The sequence below is a fragment of the Echinops telfairi genome, unplaced genomic scaffold (genome assembly GCF_000313985.2).
Source record: "Echinops telfairi isolate 266 unplaced genomic scaffold, ASM31398v2 ScPeMD7_3533;HRSCAF=4204_0, whole genome shotgun sequence".
NCBI classification, from domain to species: Eukaryota; Metazoa; Chordata; class Mammalia; order Afrosoricida; family Tenrecidae; genus Echinops; species Echinops telfairi.
Genome location: NW_022107431.1, coordinates 99775050 through 99796398, shown reverse-complemented (window position 1 = coordinate 99796398; position 21349 = coordinate 99775050). Strand labels below are relative to the sequence as shown.

At 38.8% G+C, this 21349-nt stretch overlaps 2 protein-coding genes across 3 annotated transcripts in view; both read right to left on the bottom strand.

Moving 5' to 3' along the window:
* Nucleotides 1-8557, bottom strand: part of TMEM30A (transmembrane protein 30A) — a 35391-nt gene extending 26834 nt beyond the window's left edge. The window contains 3 exon segments of the mRNA XM_004696302.2: nucleotides 8021-8386; nucleotides 8388-8497; nucleotides 8500-8557. Of these exon segments, the coding sequence (XP_004696359.1) occupies nucleotides 8021-8386; nucleotides 8388-8497; nucleotides 8500-8557 (534 nt within the window).
* An 8318-nt stretch (nucleotides 8558-16875) lies between these two features.
* The window catches only part of FILIP1 (filamin A interacting protein 1), a 242796-nt gene continuing 238322 nt past the window's right edge, over nucleotides 16876-21349 (bottom strand). For both annotated transcript variants that reach the window (XM_045294373.1, XM_045294372.1), the window contains one exon: nucleotides 16876-19100. Coding sequence is in view for 1 of the 2 variants with exons in the window: in XM_045294372.1 (XP_045150307.1) it covers nucleotides 19060-19100 (41 nt within the window). In the remaining variant the exon portion in view is untranslated. The remainder of the gene's footprint in view (nucleotides 19101-21349) is intronic.

Here is a 21349-nt window from a genome sequence, read left to right as displayed (position 1 = left end):
ATAGAAGAAGCACACCACCCTGGGTGATCTTGAGATATCAACTGGAAGAGATCAATGTGAAGGGTCGATGTGAAGGAGCGTGGATGTAATGGAGACCTAAAACCCACCTGTAAGATGATTGGACAGAAGAGATGAAAAATTCAGGGAGTGAAACAGCACTTAGGAACAACATAACTATCCTCTAGTTCTTTAATATTTCTACCCCTTACTATTATGGTTTTTGTTTTACCTCATTAATCATGTTAGATTTGCACGTGTTAATTTGTATAATTCAGATCATTCAGTATACGAAAGGCAAAAGAAATAACCCTTCTGAAACAGTAACATGAGTTCCCTGAGGGAATGGGAAGTGGGGAGGTGGGGGGGAATAGAGAGCTGATAGCACTGATGACTGTATAACCACACTCGATAGGATGGAATCGAACAACAGAATTGTATGTGAATAGATAGACTGGATCGTGTAAGATATAGCACACAAAAAAACTATATTGGGGGGGAGAGAGGGTTCCTGGGGGGTAGGGTGGGGGAGGTAAGGGATAAAAGGGAGCTGATATCAAGGAGTTCAAGAAGAAATAAAATGTGTTGAAACTAATTGTGATAGCAATTGTACAATACTGCTTGATGTGATTGAGCTATGGATTGTTATGATATCTGTAAGAGTTCCCAATAAAATGATTAAACTTTTTTTTTTAATGTTAGTAGCATATAGGCAATCAGGCTCAAGCAGGGTCTGAAAGCACACATAAGTTGTATGAGAATGTGGCCCAAATGCCCATGATCCCTAGTCCTGTCACATTACCTTCCGTCTCCTAGATTGCAGCTATGGCTTCAAGGGGCATTCTTTATGATCAGTTAATTGAGGAAGAGCAAATCTGTTTGGTTCAGATGGGTCTGTATATAATTCAAAAAGTGGACAGCAGCAGCACAATAAACCCTTTCTGGGATCTCCGCAGTGGTGAGGAAAATCCTCCCAATGGACACAACTTTGAGTAATGCACCTGACTGTTCATTTTGCTTAGTGGCCAGATATGTACTCTATACTGATTCGTGGCCAGTGGATTGGCAAGAAGACCAAAGACTTTGAAAGAGCATGAATGGAAAATTGGGGACAAGGAAGTGCTATGTGGATAGACAGCTCTGAATGGGCAATAAAAGTGAAGATATTTGTTATACATGTGAATGCTTACCAAAGGGTTGCCTCTGCAGAGGATTTTGACAATTGAGAGGATATGATGACGCATTCTATGGAAACCATCCATCTTTCCACACTTCTTTTTAATCATTATTGGGGGCTCTTACAGCTCTTATCACGATCCATACATCAAGTGTATCAATTACATTTGTGCATATGTTGCCATCATCATTTTCAAAGCATTTTCTTTCTACTTGAGTCCTTGGTATCAGTTCCTCTTTTCACCCTCCCTCTCCCACCCTCCAAGCCTTGATAAATTGTAAATTATTATTTTCATATCTTACACTGTCCACTGTCTCCCTTCACACATTTCTGTTTTTTGTCCCCCTCCCCCGGGGGGTATGTTATACATCAATTGCAATTGGTTCCCCCTTTCGCCCCCTTTTTGCCTTCCCTGCATGTATTACTTCTGGAAAAACTACCATTCAAGGACTTGCAAAATGGCATATTCTCTGACATGGTATGCCACATACTGCATCACCTTGGATCAAGGGACTCACTTGACAGCTTAAACTGTGGCAATAGGCCTATGCTCATAGAATTCAATGGTCTTATCACGGTCCCTACCATCCTGAAGCAGCTAGCTTACAGAATGATGGAATGATCTTCTAAAGGTACAGTTATGGCACCAACTAGGTAGCAATATGTTGGAGGGTTGGGGCAATATGATCTAGAAGGCTGCATATGTGCAAAATTAGCATCCAATATGATGCTATTTCTCCACTTGCCAGAATTCACAGGTTCAGAAACTAATGGGTTGAAATGGAAGTGGCACCACTCACTCCTAGTGACCCATTCACAAAATTGTTGCTTCCTTGTCCCTGTTTGGGCTCTGGATGGCTCTAGAATAGTGGTTCTCAACCTGTGGGTCACAACCCCTTTGGAGGTCAAACGACCCTTTCACAGGGGTCACCCAATTCATAACAGTAGCAAAATTACAGTTATGAAGTAGCAACAAAAATAATTTTATGGTTGGGGGTCACCACATGAGGAACTGTATTTAAAGGGTCCCAGCATTAGGAAGGTTGAGAACCACTGCTCTAGATCAACAGGCAAAGAAGTGAGTTAATGTATTGGGTGGTGTAAATGATAACTGATTACCAAGGGAATATCGGACTGATAGTACAGCACGGATGTAAAGACATTTAGATCTGGAAACCAGAAGATTTCTCAGGACTATCATGCTCTGTGATTAAAATCAGCAGTAAACTATAGCAACCCAATTCTGACCATGAATGGCACAGGCTATTCAAGAATGAAAGTTTGGATCACCCCAAGAACCATGACCAGCTGAGATGCTTGCTTAGGGTAAATGGAAACATTTGTGGTGGAAGAAGGCAATTCTTAGTGCCAACTACTGCCAGATACTCAGTTGGGGAAATGAGGACTGTGATAGGTATGGTTATTTCCTTCTTATAAGTATGTATTAAATATTTTTATTTTATTCAATTGTAAAATGAGATGTAAATGGGATTTATTTATACTTTCAAGATCCTATCAGAACCCACTTCCTCCACAAAGCTTTACATGGCCATTAAAAACATACATTGTTTTACCTTTCTTTGAACTACTAAGGTGTGTTCTGTCTGTGCCAATCACTTGGAAACACTCAGTTTACTTTCCAAGTGTATGTCTCACCATCCTCTGCCCCTACCCACCATCGATTCCAGCCTCCTTAAGAACCGAGGCTCTCTGTTGAAAGAAAGATAATAAGGAAAGGGAGTAAACAAGAGGGCAGGATCAATGTTACTGTCTTCCAGCTTTTCCCTATCTTCCACTGTACCCAGGTCAACTTTGTTCATAAAAAATGCTCAGTGTTAATTAAATCCCTTGAAAAACTGACCTTAGTTTATGAGTCTTACCCACATATAACCACCATCTTCTTTATCAGTTAAAATTCAAAGATAACCTGACTTAATGTCTAGATTGTAATGATAAAATCTGTTGGGTATAGCAATTCATCAGTCTTAAAAAAAATTATACTAAAGTTAACATAACTTATCTTAAAAACAAAGAGGTTATCAGGTGGAAGATGCAGCATAATTCCTTTAGTGTTAAAAATTAATGCTTACTAAATGCCCAAAGCATATGAGACACAGTGCAGAATACAATGATGGAGACCTGCCCAACAGCTTAAATCCAACTGACAAAGAACCAGAGGCAAAATTGAAAGATGTAGATCAGTTTAATTATAATATTTCTCAGCTTTGTGTTGCTACCACTGTAACTGTTCTCCTAAATCAAACTGGCAGTGATCCTTAGTAATTCTAAAAATACATCATATTCCTAAGGAACAGACTCTGAATTTGATGCAGAGGGAAAGGAGGAACTTGAAGGACATGCAATTTTTTACACTATATAGAGCACTGGACAACTTCCATTTTTGAATGTAAATCTACAGGAAATCAATAGAAGCAGCAAAGAGGTCACTCAACAAAATGCTGAGTAATAAGGCAGTTCATCTTAAGTATCAATCAGACTCAGAAATGATGTTGTAAGAGTGCCCCTGTATGTATTCCACACAAAGAATTTAAAATTTATCAGTCCTTTCTAGAGATTCCAATGAAGACAGATAAAATAAAACATTTTAAAAGCAACTTTCTTTAGTCTGCTTGCACTTTTTGACAGTGACATAGAAATAATGAACGGTGTCACATAAGCCGAGATTAGTGTTACATTTATTTAAAGTATTTTTTATCAACTGAATTTATATAGTGATGGCAAAACAAAAGCAAGGGCACGGGATTGTTACACCTACCTTAAATGTTACTGAGGATTAGGGAAAGTTAAACAGCCATTTTTCTAGCCAATGCTAAATTTGCCAGTATGTATCTTTAAAAATCTTAATCAAGGATAAGCACACAAAGTAGTCTTCACACCATATCTGGCTCACAAATTATACTTTATCGTCCTTTACTCAAAATACTGAAGTTATTTGAGAAACAAAAACACTAACCACTGTCATGGAAGGAATTATGTGCACCACCATCCCAAAACTGTATGAACTTGGTTCCGCCATGATTCCCTGGTTGAGCAGTTATTTGTAATGATAATTATATTATGGCAGTTATTTAATGATTCCCCCCACACCCATGGTGTGGTCTGATGTAATAAACCAAAAAAAGGCTTAAGGGTAGGAGAAGGACTGACTGCCACCAAGAAAGAAGAACTAGGAGTAGAGAGTGTGTTTTCGATCTGGAGTCCCTGTATTGCAAAGCTCCTTACATCCAGGGGAAGACTGACATTCAGACACATGGAGATTTATTTTCCAAGCAATGCCATGCCTACAGATGTTGACAGGAGACCAGAACCTTTCCCCAGAGCACACACAGAGAAAATCCTTCCCCTACAGCTCGCATTCTGAACTTAGACATGTAGACTTTAAAGTGTGAGAGGGTTTATCTGTTAAAGTCATCTTAACTTTCAAGAGTCAGGTTCTAAGCAACTGCAATCAATTGATTATCAAAACACTCAAGTTTCTTAACATAAAAAATGCCTAATCTATAATAATTTCTAAAATTTCCATTTTTGTAGGAAGCAGCAATCATTTTACAAAGCAATATATTCTTCCTTGACTTTTAGCTAAGGGTTAAGCATAATCCAAGAATGCTTGAATGCAGAAGAGAAATTTCACCTTAAAAATGTCATAATCTAAGGATCCAAGTTACACAGGCGTCAAAGCTATGACAAGTGCTTATTTATAAGATCTCAGGAACAATTCATTGAGACGGGCACATGAAGTAATAATAAGGAGAAGAACCAAAACAAAACAAAACTCACTGCCACAGAGTCCATGCCAGCTCATGGTGATCCCATAGGACAGGGCAGAACTGCCCGACTGCCACTGTGAGTTTCTGAGACAGGTAAGTTGTTTGGGGAGTAGAAAGCCCTGTCTTTCTCCTGGGAAGCGGCTGACAGTTTTGAACTCGGGACCCAGCGAATCTGCAACCCAAGTGTAACCACTAGGCCACCAGGGCTCCTTACATGAAAAAGAGTTGGGATCAAATGCAATAGGGGAGATAATCCACTTTATTTCATAAAAGTGTATCTTCAACACTTTCTGAAATATTAATTTGAAGTAAATGTTTTGATTTTAAAATAACTGAGTTAAAACCCTGAATTGTGTTCTCATTCTAATCATTAGTTTAAACTTATATAATATACACCCCTTCATTGCAAAATTAAGAATAACTTTGCTCCCTGCAATTTTCAAATGAGCTCTAGTCCATTAACATTAAAATGGTTGGAAAGATCTGTGGTGGAACTAAAGGAAATACTCACTTTACTCCTAGTAATAAATGAAGATATTAAAATTTCATTCAGCATAAGATATTAAATATTTAAAGGATTATGTTATAAATGACAAAATGAGCAACTGTAGTTTCCTAATAACCTAATTCTATTTAAGTTATGAAAAAGGTCTAATGCCAACTAAACAAGATACAGGAGGGGGCTTCAAAAATAGGAAAAATTCTATTGTCACTTAAATACATTTTCCACTAATCTTTTGCTCCCTCATATAACCGTAACAAGAAAGGGAAGAATGTTTAGAATGCACATCATTTCACAATATGATTTAGTATTAACACTTCTAGGACTTAGGTAAAGAACGAATTGGTTTTTGTAACTAAAAACTTTGGTCTACTGATCTTAGCACTTTAAGGTACAATACAAAAGCATTTTGCTTTGGCAAGTCTCCTATGGCCTAGTAATTTGACTTAAGGAAGCAATAAAGTTTCAAAAATTTTGAAAAACAAGGAAATAAACTTTTAGTCTAGAAGTGAACGTTGCTAAGAATTTCTCAGTACTTGATTACTTATAATCACTAACCTTCAACATGTTTTACTCTCAGCTACTGGTTAAAGAGTAGAGAGAGCAAGAAGAAACAAGTGTGTTTTGGAAAAAAACCCAGGTTTTTCTAATAGCTCCAAATACAATCCAGAATCACTTCTGTACATGATTGTTAACACTAAAAAAAAATTTTTTAATCCTGGATTCTATTTGCTCAACTAAATGTCAATATTGATACAAATTTCCTAATCATCCAATCATTTCCTGTGCCTCCAAAAGGGACAAAATTTGAAAATGAAGCATTAAAAAAAATTCCATTTACCTTGGAAGTCACAAATATTGAGTTGAACAACGTCTTAAAAATTACGTAGTGTGAATATTCTGGTGCCTAGATCACTAACTAGGGTGGTAGAATTGGCACTTCACTTTCCCCATGTTAAGAAATCACTGCAATAAGAAGCTTAAGCCTAGTGAGAAGTCTTACTTTCTGGAAATCAAGCTATAGGGCTTTCTGTGTCAATGTTGCAATACTCTCAACAAGTCAATTAGCAAATCTCAACCTTTGACTACCATTTCTCAGAGCCTGATTATGGATTATCATAAAGACAATACGAAGTGCACGAACTTGGTGTTTTGGCTTTTTTCCTGCATCATTTCTAATTTTCATATCTTACAAGATAGGCAGAATTTTTACGTATTTTTAAAATGAAGTATTTTTTCTAAGCAAACAGAACTTGCTTGTGCCTGAGTTCTGCGAGAGTCCACAATAAAGCATGGCCCTTACATATCACCACTTTGCCCATGTCATGAAATGATGTGTGAACCTCATCCTTTCAAAAATAAGTACTACATTTACAAGAATATTAAGGAAACAAATGAAAATATTTACTGTGATAGTTTCTTTAGTTGTTCAACTAAAAAGAACTTTAGTAAATATTTACAATGAAGTTATGCGATAGATACTGGTCATACTACTGATATCAACATAGAGGCACCAGACGATTTTTAATTGATATCGATCCTGCTTTTAGGCGTAATAATGTAATTCAAGCTTGCAAATAGGCACCTTAGTTCCGACTGCAGTAGTTGAAAACAAAATTACTCTGAAAGCCCCATTAAGTCACAAACATTAACTTTAACAAAACTAGGGGGAAAGTGACAAGATCTGATAGAGCAGAAGAAATCAAGAAACCTATGTACCTGTCCTTGCCATCTCAACTTGATAAACAACAACAAAAACCTCAGATATGCAAGAAAAGACTCCGGGATGTTTTCCCAATACAAGGTTCTCCGTGCTGCCTAAAACTACCTTAATCCGCCCTCTACCCCCACGTCCCTCTGAAAGCAAGCCCCACTGTCGATTAAAGGATAAAAGGTGAGCAACTTCACGGGGACTTTTTGAGAAATTTTAAAATCTAGAAGGGGGGGTAGAATCGCGACAAATGTGGAACACAATTATTCATAAACGCAACCTAGAACCCAAACCAGAACTGAAGTTCCAGGTTGCATATTACCTAAATCCTATAACTGAAAACTTCGAATTCACTCAAAATAAAAGCTACTGTGCATACTTCAGTTATAAATAAATCCTAGTACTTAGCCTGGTAATCTATGTGGCAACGTCTTTACATAAATAGCATCAATGCCTCTATGACTCTGAACCCACCTCTGTGTCCGGGAAAACGTCCCTCCGACCACGTCAACTCGGTTGGGGCTACATCTGGCTGCAGCCTGTCCGCCTCGGCTCCCTCCACGGAGCCACCCAAGCGCCCATTAAAGAAGCGTTCTGCACCTGACCCCCTCTCTGCATTAAACATTAATCCTGCGTCTAACCGTGAAAATCGTGAGAAGGACCTAGAATCCAAACTGCCACCTTCCGAGAAGTCGCCGAAAAAGGCCAACCACGAAACGGGGGGCGAGGGGGCAGGTGTGGGGGAGGCGGGCCGCGCCTGTCACCCTCGAGCCAGCCGGGGACGGAGCGGCGCCGGCGGCCGGACCTCGGCTCCCGGGCAGCGCCAGCCACCTCGCCGCGCTCACCTCTATCTCGCGGATGTTGTTGGAAGTGACGAAGATGCCGATGCCAATTGGGATGAAGATGAGGCCGATGATAAAGAAGGTAGGTAGCACCGTGCCCGCCGTGAGGATGGGTTGCCAGGCGGGCAGCCGTTGTTGTTTGAAGGCCGTGTTATCCGGCCTCCGGCTCTTGGCGGCGCCCCCGGGGGCACCCGGGGGCCCCCCGTCCACTTCGTCCTTCGCGTTATAGTTCATCGCCATCGGCCCCCAGGGTGCGGCTCAGCGACGCGCAGGTGGATCGCCGAAGAGACCCGCCTGCTGACCCGGACCAGAGACGCGCAGGCGCCGCCGCCGCCGTCGCCGCCGCCGCCGTCGCCACCTCCGCTGTTGGGGCGGAAGAGGCGGAGCCCCCTTCCGCAAGCTCCCGCCAACCGGAAGCGGGAGCCGGCTGGAGCCGTCCAGGGTACCGAGAGAGGAAGGTAGGAGGAGACTGAGGGACGGGGGAGGGGAAAGGGGAAGAGGAGAGAAGGGGGAGAGAAAAGGCGGACGCATCCGGATCATCGGCCCTGTGACGACAAAGTGAGCGGCTCAGCCCACGGAGCGTGGAGCTACGTTGGCGCATGCGCGGCTCTAGGGCTTCAGCGCCCTGCGTGCTGGCGCCATAGATGCGTCTTGGCGCCGCCGTTTGTTCGTACCCGCTTGGCTGCCGCCGTGCGCCTCACGTTCGCGTGCGCAGGCGTGACGCCCAGCCGGAACCACCCCGTCAGCCTCGGAGCTGCTGACGAAGCGTGTTGTCCTGGTGGTTTCAACGCCAACCTGGTTCTTCTTACTCTAGGCCTGTTCTGAAAGGGTCGATTTTAAAAGGCCACACCAAGGCTCTTGAGCTTGGTGGGATTGTTAGTATTGGGGATATAAAACCGTGACTTTCGCGAAATGTAAGATTGAGGTGCATAACGGGTTATCATTTTGACTTAAAATGTGGAATAATGTGACTGGTTATTACCTTGTCTCCGATTGAGCGATCTTCATCTTTTACCTCCCCCCACTTTGCGTCAGCGTTTCTGTTTTGCACATTGATATTTTAAATATTTTATTAAGTGGTACCTGTTTCTAGATTGTTGGTAATAAAAAACCTCAAAATATGGTATTACAATGAAATGAGATACTATGCTGCAGATTAAAACTCAGGTATGTAATCACCCAAGTAAATTATCATAACATAAATTAGGATACCAAAGTTGTACAGGTAGTGCAGACAGAAACAAAAACTCACTGCCATCGAGTCGATACCGACTTCAGGAAGGACGGGTAGAACTGCCCCAGTGAGTTTCTCAGACTGTACCTTTCCGGGAGCGCAAAGCTCGTCTTTCTCCCCTACAGATTATAGAGCCCAACTGAAAAGTAAGCAGTGGTAGCCTCTGTTGAGAGAATGGAGAGTTTCCCTTCTTTGTAGTGTTCAAAATTTCTATAAGAAGCCTATGATAACAGGAGGGACTATTATACATATATTATACATATATGATCTACATTTAAAATCCAGGCTGGATCTGTGATTGCATTATCTGGAAGCGAAGGTTCAATTTTTTTAAAAAAGTAAGCTTTGTACAGTTAAGTCTTTTGAAAGGAAAATCAAGGAAAGGTGTTGGATTACCATAGTTGGTATCTCCCACACACACCCCACACCCCCTAACCCCTCCCAGTGATCACAAGTCACAAGGTTATAAACCAACTGATTATTTATTTGGCAAATTCTAGAGTGCCATGCTTGACACTTTGTACTGACCGTGCTTGGTTTTGCTCTTACACGATCTACGTAATTGCTCCAATTCTTGTCACGGGTAGCATGTGGTCCTGAGTCCATCAGAGCAATATGAAGAAATGTTGTTCCATCCTGCACCATGCTCACAGTTGTTTGCTTTGCTTGATCCCACTGTTGTAGCCACTGTGTCAATTCATCTCATTGAGGAGCTTCTCTTTCTCTGACCCTCACCCAAGTGTGATGTCCTTTTCACGAATTAGTCCCTCCTTAACCCAATGCCCAAGTAAGGCAAAGTCTTGCCATCCATGCATCTGAAGAGCATCTGTCTACTTGTTCCAAGAGAAATTTTCGCATTCTTCTGGCAATCCAACACCATAATTCAAGTAAAACTTTTTACGTCTCTTACTCTGTCTAGCACTCACAGCCATATGAGGTGATGGGTAGAATATTTAGGTCTATGTTTTGTTTGATCTATGTAAGTTTACTTTTAACTTCAAGCCCAAATGAAAAACAATGCAGTACAGTTGATAGAGGGGTCAGAGAATCCTTTTATTTTGCTAAATTCTATTGACTAGTAAAAATTCATATAATATTGGACAATGTAAAATTATAGTGCATAACGCAAGTTTTCGCTCCATTTCTGCCTGTCATTACACCCACTAAATGATATAGTTCTGTAGATGTCTTGTCAGTCTTTTTGTACTCTTGTATTGAATGATAATTGACCTGTTTCCTTCTTTAGCTTCGTTTGTTCAGAAGCAATAGAGTTAATGTGACTTTTTCTTTCTCATTAGAAATCCCATTTTTACTGGAACATAGACTTACATAAAGACTTCCGTAGACTTTTGTCTTGACATTTTCATTTTCAGATGAGAGCTGAACAGATAAAGTTACTTTCCCAAATCTATCGCTTTCCCTCTGGTTCCTTTCCACTGTTCTACCACCATACTATGATGCTTTGCTCTGCTTTTGCTTTCTTTTACTGCTACATCCTTATCTCAGGTGACTCGTACTTTTGTGATTCCCCTGGTCACACATTATTTTATGATATTCCTCCTAGATAATTCTTAAAGTGCTGGGCATTTCTGAGACAACAAAAGAAAATGGTCATTCTTGCAGTGGAATATCAGTATATGCATTTTCAAACTAGTCCCTCAGTGACTGAGGTTTGTGAATGTGTATGCCCAAAGGACACATTTAGTTTCCAGGTATGTTATTTAAATAATTGCTGATGTGTTGATTACTGGTAAAAATGGAATATATGTGGCTAAATTACATTTATAATGAGGTTAACGTATTAAATGTGTAAAGAATGAATGAGCTGAATATAGAAGTAAATCCAAATGGATAGAATGGATGCAAACTCAACCATCTGAAAAGGTATATGTATTTAGCTCTAGAGATTTGCATTTATTATTTCAATAGTTTTGTTCAAGCCACATAACTAACTAAAGGAATCTTTAGAAGGAAATACCGAATACTATAAGCCACGAAGAGTAACTACAGAAAGACTGAAGAACTAGCAAGAGGAGTCTGAAACTGACATTTGTCTATTTTAGGCTCCAATGATGGTTGGGTAACACTTGGCTATGGCTTAGCATTCAAAGCATCCCTAATTATATTTAGACTAGTTCATATTTGTAGCATGTTTAAGAAAGCTGAAAAGGACTTTTAAAAGTGCCATAATTTGCTACTGGTATCAATTTAAGAGAAACTTTTTAGTGACTGAAAATAGTTTCCCAACAATGGATATACTTATTCTTGTGTCTGTTTGCAGCCAAAAAACCAAAACCTTTTTCCCCAAAGTCAAATAATCTGTCAGATTGCCTTGGAAAACTTTGGTGGGACTAAATGTATTCATTTTTAGTTATTTGAGGATTCTTAAGAGAGTGATAGCAGAGTTTCATAAGAAACATTCACCTCATATCTATTCTATCAGAGACTGATTCAAACTTATTTAGAAAAAATAATTCTTTTTAAACTTTTTATATAATCTATTTATTGAATTCTTTCCATTAAGCATTTAAGAAAATCCCTTTCTTCTTACCTAGAGATTGTTTAATTAGCCTAAGGTAGTACTGCTGATTTCATGAGTGATGTTGTAAGGGTTTAAGTAACCATAGCCAGTGTCCGAAGCACAAGTCAAACAAGATGCTTTCATGGTAAGTCTCCTTAGAAGAAAGGCAAGGACATCAAAGGCCATAGAAGAGAACCTAAGAAAGTTGTTTTGAGCGAAACGAGATTCCCGTTCTCATTACTCCATAGTTTCACTGACAGTAAGAATGTAATTCCACAGAGACCTCAGAGGTCCCTATGCTTCCTTCCTAGAACACTTAGTTCTGGATACCCCTGTGTCGTATGTTTGCGAGATGTCCCCTCGGTTATTTCCTTCAGTATATGTAGCCATCTTTAGGTTGGCAGCCACGTGACATGTTACAGATATAGTGAAATTTTAAAATGTTTAAAGCGAGTGGGACAGGAAGGACAATATGCTCATTCTCTGAGAATCATAAACACAAAAAGAAAATAGATCTAAAAATATGTAAATCTTTTATAGATCACATGGTTGGACTATTTTTATACTTTTAACTTACATTTTTCTGTTTCCAAGTTTATATTATTAGGAGTCCTAAGGGCCAGGGCAGAGAGAGTGGGGGTTATTTTTTTTTTAAGCAGTTTGGTAATCTACCTATGAAGTTAATTATTTTCTTAAAATAAATCCAACATATTTTTGAAGGTCAGCCCTCACAAAATAGACTTAGATGTGACGTTTGTTGAGCCTTAGAAGTGAAACATACTTTCTAGTTATTGGAACTAATCATTTTTGACAACCGCGACCTCTCAGGACTTCCCTCTGACCAGCACACAGTGAGGCTCAAGGTGGAAGTTCAACAAATTTTCACAGATTCTTTTCTATTGTCACTGAGCCTTCTGGAAAGAATAATCTGAACTAACCTCATGCCCTTATCCCAATCTCTTACCAACCCACTGCTTCCTGACTCGGACACCACCTCTAATGAAACTGCCTTATTAATTTCCACTCAATCTTCCAAGATTCAGCAAAGCATACACATTGAACTTGTTCTGTTCCTTCAGGCTAAAAGCCGCTCTCTGAGATCAGCAACTTACCATATAGCATTAAAAAAAAATACCTGTTTACATCTGTCTTTCCTACTCAATACAATATCCTCAAGGTCAGAATTGGTTTTATTTACTTCTATTTCTCCAAAAACCTGCAGATTGCCTCAAACATAAAAGATATTTAATTTTGCTGACCGGACCTACTCTTAATGAACTCACATTTTAGTGGGAAAGACAACTTGCCAACAAACAGTTGAAATGTAATGAGGTCAGTGTCATAAGATGTATGAACAAGGTAGGCACTCAGAGGAGGTGATCACATACCACTTACTCATCCTCTATGATGTCAAACTGTGAACTGTGAGGAAATGAGTCCTAAAGTCTGAGTGGTATTGTGGTTCACAGCAGAGAATACAATACAAAATAAGAAACAGAGAAAGTTGAATCTTATACTATTACATTTTATTAATGCCTTGCAAGACAATATATCCTTTGTGAGCCAAAGAACTTGATCATGTTCTTTTTCTCAAGCAAGATCTCAACAGTGTACAGGTGTCCCAGTACCCTCCATTTCTAAGATTTAGTTTATTAATTTATAAAAGTTAATTGTATTACCTCCTTGTTGAACCAAAACTTGGCTTCATGGTAAAGGGGAAATGAATGATGTCTTGTTAATGTAGCATAGATCATCTGATTGATAACATAGGGACCTTTTGTTTTTGGAGAAAGCCTATCTTTCCTTAAAATAATGATTATAGAAAATCTTTTCTTATTTAATATAGAGGATTCCGAAAGGGAAGACTACTAGACTACCCTGGCTAAGATTTTGTTGTTGTTGGGTGCTATTCCGACTGATAGTATCCCTGTGGACCACACAGGGAAACACTGCAGGTCCCTCATGATCTCCACAATTGTTGTCATGTGTGAGTCCATTGTTGTGGTCATTGTGTCATTTCATCTCATCTTCCCCTTTTTCAGTACCATCTCTCTTACCAAGCATGATGCCACTTTCCAGGGAATGGTCTCTCCTGAGAGTGTCCAAAGTATATGAGATGAATTCTCACCATCCTCACTTCTGAGGAGCATGCTGGCTCTATTTCTTCCAAGCCAGATTTGTTTGTTTTCCTGGTAACCTATGGTACTTTCAGTGTCATCATACAAATACATTAATAATTGAGGCAAAAGGCAGGAAAATGCTCCTTAGAGAAGGAACAATATTGTCTCAAAGATACTTATCTTGAAGTATTGGTGATTATAGAACAACTGGTTATCTTACAGAGAGCGAATGAAAATAAAGAAGCGAAAGAGGAAGGATTATCTGGGAGCCCCAATGGCACTGTGGGTTGTTAGGCATTGGGCTGTCAACCAAAAGTTCAAATCCAGAGGTGTGCGATGGAAGAAAGGTGAGGCTACTGGCTCCTTTGAAGAGTCATAGTCTCAGAAACTATTTAGGGTCATTTATGAGTCCAGAGCAACTCAATGACAAGAGATTTGGGTTTCTTGGCAGGGCAGGGTCCTGCTTTTTAACACATTATCTGATGCTTAAGGAGCTGGGTCTGGGGCAGCACAACCAATGAGGCTTGCCCCAGACAGTCCACCTGAATGAAGGTCTCAGCATTGACAGCTTTCATCGGTTCAGAAGTGGATTTTAATGACACTCCCCTCAAAGAACGATTGTGGTGCAATGTGTCCTACCATTAATAAGCAACTGGGCCCAGGAACATGGCTTTGGGTTCCCAACCTGTTGCTCATTCAGGGTGACTCTATCCCAGAGCTAAAGGAGACTAAGGTGGGAAAAATCCATTTCTCCTCCCACTCCTTTCTGAGAAAGCCCGCAGTCAGCTAGCTGCTGGAGCGGAAAGGCTGGGAGATGCTCCAATGCCTTGGTTTTAAAGAACCAAGTTAAGATACTTAATTCCTTTGCAGTATTTATGAACATGGTCTCAGTCCCCTAGGGATCAAACCAATAGCTTTCAATTAATTTAACAATAGTCAAGAAAAGACCCAATTGAATAAAGTTCTAAGAGACCCTCAGGGGTGTCTGAAAACCCCCCTTCAAGGACCCCAAACATTACAGGTCTCTTGCAGAGAACACCTTGATTTAGACAATCTTCTTGCCTAATTTTTAGACAGGTTTATCTTTAAATAATAAACAGGAAGAGCCCTCTTCTTTGTTCCAAATAAGGCTAAACCAAGTAAGAGGTAAAGAAGCAACAGGCTGCTGTTCTGCCACAGAGCTGGCAGATAATGGAGCTAGAGCAGGATCCCACCCTTACCGGGGACCCCACTTTGCTGGCACCACTGCCCAACTGCTTTTTCAAAAGCTGGGCTGTGTAAAACTTCTGTAATATTTGCTGTCCTAAGCAATCTACTTTTAGATTGACAGCAGAAATCAGTGTGGGTAATGGCTGAATATTGACTGATAATGCATTTAGTGAGGATAAAGGGACAAATTTTTCATCTTGTGGTGTCTGGTCATTTCCATCGTATTAAATAATCAAGCTCTGATGTAACTCAGGAGAAGTATCCTTCATTTTGGCAGACTCTAAAACAGCCTGATTCTTGGGAGCAGACCCAACTTTATCTGCCTCCAAAATTGCTGTATTGTTATGCACAGTGAATGCTATTTACAGAAATTGATCATCTTAAAGCAGACAATTTTAAATAAACAGGTTGACTACTTTTTTTAAATTATTTTAATTTTACAAAGATTGTTTCAACTCAAAAGAAGAATATTGCACACTGCTTTTATGTTACAATTTTCCTTTTTTTCACTGTCCGGTGAGATCTTAATGAACAGGGTTTTCTTTGGGAGAAGCACAGAGAATGCCGTGATGGTTAAAGTATTTCAGTCATCTGTGTGAACTGGAATCAGCGTGTTACATATGAAAGACAAGTGTGGATCTGGAAGTTCACTTGGTTTCAGTGAAAATGATTTAATCAACTTTTCGTGTAATCAATAAAGCTCAAATGAGACAAAAATTAAGAATGCTGTGAAACTATAATGTCTTTCCAAATTTGCTCAATGCACTATTTGGTTTTGTTTTTTAAATTCACTAAGCCTATAGAGAGTCTAAGAATATATAGTCACCTTGGAAGTGTCTTATATTGAAGAAGCTATTGCCTGATTTTTTTAAAATCTGGATTAAATAAACCTTTATGTGCACTATTGAAAGAGCAAGATTTACAAATTACAAGGCAAAACTCCTCAATATCCAAAAATAACACCAGAAAACAAATGTATCGTGTAATGGTATCCATAACATTTTGTTCATAGTATCTGCAGCATTTTTCCTAGGTAATAAACATGGTTGACGTCACATATTATAGGTATAAGGTGCTGCAATTTTAAGAAAATAAAATATTATGGTCACTAGCCAAGTGATTTTCACCAAGCTCTCCCAATTTCAATAAATTTATCACAACTTTAATTGCTTTTCTTTTTGACATTCTAATTAGCTCTGAGGGCCCAGATGGGGACATACATCATAGGTGTCCTTTGTAAGATTTTTAAATTTCCATTTTGCATGATGGTTATTTTAGATTTGTTGCACATAAAATTCATAAACACACCCTAATTTTGCCATGCTTTAGTTCATTTTCAGGAAAATCCAAACACAGCATGAGGAGAAAGGACACAAGGATATCCCATTGTCTTAGATACCATTTACACCTGTGCTGCCACTGACTTGTAAAAGCTGTGATTCTTCAGTGGTGTTGGTATCCCTGTTAATGCTTAATATTCCACAGTACAACTCAGTTGTTTTGTCTTCCTGGTCATCCCAGGAGACAGTGAATCCTTCACATTTGGGGGACATTCCAGACATTACACCAGGTATTTTTGTTCTATTCGCTATCATTATCAAAATTCAAAATGTTATAAAACATCTGAGAGGAAAAAAACCAAAGACGCCTTCAAAAAGCATTCCTATAAAAGTGAATTGGTGAAACTGGAAACACTGATTATGATTATATTTTTAGAAGTATAGTGTGTCGGGAAACATAATTATTCCACACAAGAAATGATTCTTATTCAGAGATGATTTGAAAATATATTTCAATGCAAGATGTATAAATTACATGAGCCAAGGATGGAATTAAGATTGCATGTAAGGCAGTTTCTTCAACTTCATTGTGGATGTTGGGATATGACTGTTAATTCACTTCTTTGCTCATTCATTGAAGATAGCTACTCAGTTTTTCTGACTTCTACTAGTTGTGCATATTCTATTATTTTGTTTTAAAATTCACCAGTCATCAATCACTCAGATTCCCCTTGGATTTTGACAGAGGTCTTAATTGTAGCTTACACAACAACAAATGCTCACTGTGTGTCAAAACGACTCTGATTGCAACTTCCTTCTCAGCATCTCCCCATCACAAGTATCAAATTTCATTAAGATTTGGGGAAACAACTTCACATTCAAATATATAAATGAGCTGCAATGTCCAAGTCAAGAAGTATTTGAAATCTTGTACTCTTACCTCGTAATAAATGTCCCACCAGTTGAGAAAGAGTTGTCTGCCTAAAAAGCCATCTGTAGTCTTTCAGGATATTGTCCTACCCGAGGTATGCATCTTGGCACATGAGGAACTGAACTAGTCAATAAAACCTTTTCCAATAGCAGATGCCATTGGAGTTCAGTCAACATTTTTCGAAAACAAAACACAGTAACAATAATAAAAAGGTCGTACAGACACTCTCTAGTGAATTCTTAATAACCAAAAGCCTTGCAAGTTATGGGATGTTTTCATAATCACTGATGCTAGGACAAGCCTATTCTAGCATTTCTTTTACTTATAAAAATCCAAAATCTAACATTAAATATCATCGTTTAATTTATAATAATTACTAAATATTATTCCCCAATTCCACAAAGTACACTTAAAAACCTTTTCAGGATACACAGGAAGGCTATCCAGTTCAATTAGAGATTCAGTGTGAATGTGCCTCCATGGGCACAGGGATAACCTATAAACTGGAGAAATAGACCAACACAAGTATTTCTTGTGTGGCCTTTACCCTTGTGATTCCCAAAAACCTTCTTTATTAAATCTCAGCAAAGTTATATGCTTTCTGCATCCAAAAACTGATGGTAACTCTTAATTTGCCTTGGTGGGATCTTTAAAGAGCTATTGGAAGCATGCCCCTTTAAAGGGTTTCAAGTAGACCAGATGCACATTTTCACATAAACCTAAGTTTGAAGCAACTCTTGTGTTGATATTTGAGTAGATGCATCTTGATGGTGGTGGTTGTTTAAGCTTTAAAGAATATATTCTCCAACATTTATGTAGTTATGAAAATCTGCCAAAATCATGGGTATTTTAAAAACATCAATACTAAGAAGGGAAAAATAGAATCTTAGAATATCACTTTGTTTTTAATGCTGACATTCTCTAGATCAGCTTTTAAAATCATATGGGTGAGTTGTGAGAAAATCTTGATGTTACACCTTTACCACCTGTACTTAGAAGTAAATCATATAGAAATATAATTTCAGAATTCTCAGTCTGAAACTGTCTTCAACTATTATGGGATAAACACATCTGCTTTATACATTTATTCCATGTGAAAATCAATTCAGGATTTTGGTGAAAAAAATAAACAGCTTTATAATTTGATTATCAAGGATTTAAAATTAAACTCTTAAATAGACCACTATGTGTCTCTTTTGAACCATGATCAGAAGAATAGCATCATATAAGAAACAGTAAATATTGTCCACATGTTCCTGTTACTAAATTTTGCCCTTTGAATGTACCCTAATGCTATAGAATATTGTACTTCAGAAATAACAAGTTAATTTCTTTTGAGTGCAAAAAAAATTAACATTTTGAAAAATTAACAATGTATTTTACACATATAGGTGCCGTAGACCTAAAAATGAAACATTTTAGGAGGAAACTCACATTACAAAATGTTTATCAAAGTAGCTGACATAGCATGTGCCCAGGGACCTGAAAGCTTTGCAGAAAGAAGAGAAAATTCTTTTGGCACAGAGATGGAATTACTCTCGCCACCTACTTTCATATTATCCACAAAGCCATTGTAAGCTTTTACGTGATATCCTTCTCAATAAATTTCACTGGAAGGAGTGAATTCTTTCCAGTAGTGATCAGTAGCATGGAGGCCTTAATGCTGATGGAGGCCTGGAGCAATACTATCCGTTCAATAGGGATCCAGAGGGAGCACACACACCCAGGATGTACTTGGATTACCATTTCATCGCGAGTTCATATGTAACTGGTGAATAATGATGCTTTCTATAAAGAAAAGAAAGATATGGCATTTTCAATTAAACTGGAACTCAGATTAGTAGTTTTGTGAGGATCAATAACATATTTCAATAAGAAGCCATGATATTAAACAAAAGCAGTTACATGAGCCCAATAGCTTTTCCGGCAGTGCTTTATTTACTAAGGTAACATGTCAGCATATGTGTTTTAGTTCCAAAATTCTGAAAGCCCATCAGAAACTATGCTTGATATGAGGGTAAATCAGAAAGGATTGCCACAAAATAGAATTTGAAAAAGCAAAAAGCATCCAAATGTGAAGCTAATGTTTCTCAACCTATCCGCTGTCTAGTTTCGTACACTTCTGAAGGCAATGTTCCATCTCGCTAGCCCTTCCGTGAAGAATTCTGGGCTCTGATTTACACCGCTGTTTGGACATCTTCAAGGGTCTCAAATTGTGTTCATTTCAAATGCTCTTTGTGTTTGGGGAACAACAATTCGCAGGGGCAGTACTAGTGTTGTAGGGCAGGTGGGATGATTTCCCTCCAACACTGATGTCGAACTGGACAGCCCTTGGCACCCTGAGAGAATGAGCAGTGGATTGCTGTGATGGAAAAGAATTCCAAGTACAACTTTCCTGGCCCTTCTCACAATACAATTTTCAGTTTTCTTAAAACTTCTTCACAATAAGATGCAGTGACCATCAAGGGAATCTACCAAGATTATCTCTGTAGAATAATGTTAAAAAGCCACCATAGCTATCTCGAGTTGACCTATCTGCGTTGAACTTACTTGATCCAATAGGTCCCGCAGAAGTCACTGTTTGGCTCGGGCCTCCTTTGAAGGTACCCGAATGAGACTGAGATGAGCGTATGCCTGAGAGAACTAGTCAGCGGCCATCCAAGATCTCAGAACTATTGCAACACATTTTCTTTAGAATAAAGTCATGCATACATGAACTGGGCTTTTAGTAGCAATGTTTTCCACCATATTCTAACAATATTAAGTCTTTTTTTTTTACCCAAGGAAAGAACTGAACACAATGATAGGAATCCTTCACTGTAGTCCCCTAGTGTGACACTAGACTACTTCCTAGAAGTACCACTATTCGCCAGGTGGCATTCTTTCTGTTCAGAAACATATTTATACTCTTAATATCTTATTTTGTGCATATGGATTCAAGTCTTAATAGGAATTTTGCCATGACTTATCCTTAAGAACTCAATAAGCCGAGAAGGTTTACTTTTTCCTCTGACTGAATCTTCTCTGCCAGTGCCAACTCTACATAGTGTTTAAACTTAAATTTATTTTTATAAAAGTACAATTAAAAATATATCAAAATTGTCCTTACAGTTACACCAGGCACATTATAGATGTTTAATGTTTATCTGATAGAGCTTATATTTATATTAACCTTTATTAATCCATGACATGTATCTTAATCGTTTTCCATTTGATCATTCAAGCATAATTTTTTGCAGCCTTGCTAATCACCAGTCACCATGGTAGGCATGGAATAACAATGGGGAGATGAAAGACAATAACTAAACCTTAAACAGTTTTTCTTCCTGAAAAAATATACTACTTCCCTGCCAAAACATGGTAATGAGGTGAACGGATACATTGGGTGGTATAAGATTCTGCAAATATATATAAACTAATAATAATAAATTATATAATAAGGGTTCCTGGGGTATAGGGTGGGGGTGAGAGAGGTTAAAGGGGAACTGATATCAAAGAGTTCAATAAGAAAGAAAATGTTTTGGAACTGATGGTAGCAATTGTACAATTATGCTTGATCTAACTGAATTATGGACTATTACAGTATCTGTACGAGCTCCCAATGAAATGAATTTTTATAAGCATAGCAATGTTATACCAGTGAGTACAGAAACATACATCAGCATTTACTAATAGTGTGGCAACCATAGAGCCGGCCCCACCACAGGACACAATGTCCCTCACTGACCCTTAGCGCTATGGGGGACAACACTGGAGACTGTGGGAATTGTGCCCGATCTGACCCCAACACACCAGGGCGAAACACTAGGGGCATGCAACAGAGCAGCAAGGAGAGCAAAGCAATGAAGTCCCTGGGGAATACCAAAACTAGACTTTGGGGCCTGGGCGTGGCACCCCATCAGACTTGACCAGAAAACACTCCTAAACAGACTGGAACTATTTATAGGCTTTTCTTTTCTTGTTGTTGTTTTGCTTTGTTGCTTTGTCTTGGTTTTGTGCTTATTATTGTCTCTGCATGTTTATTTAAATAAGATAGG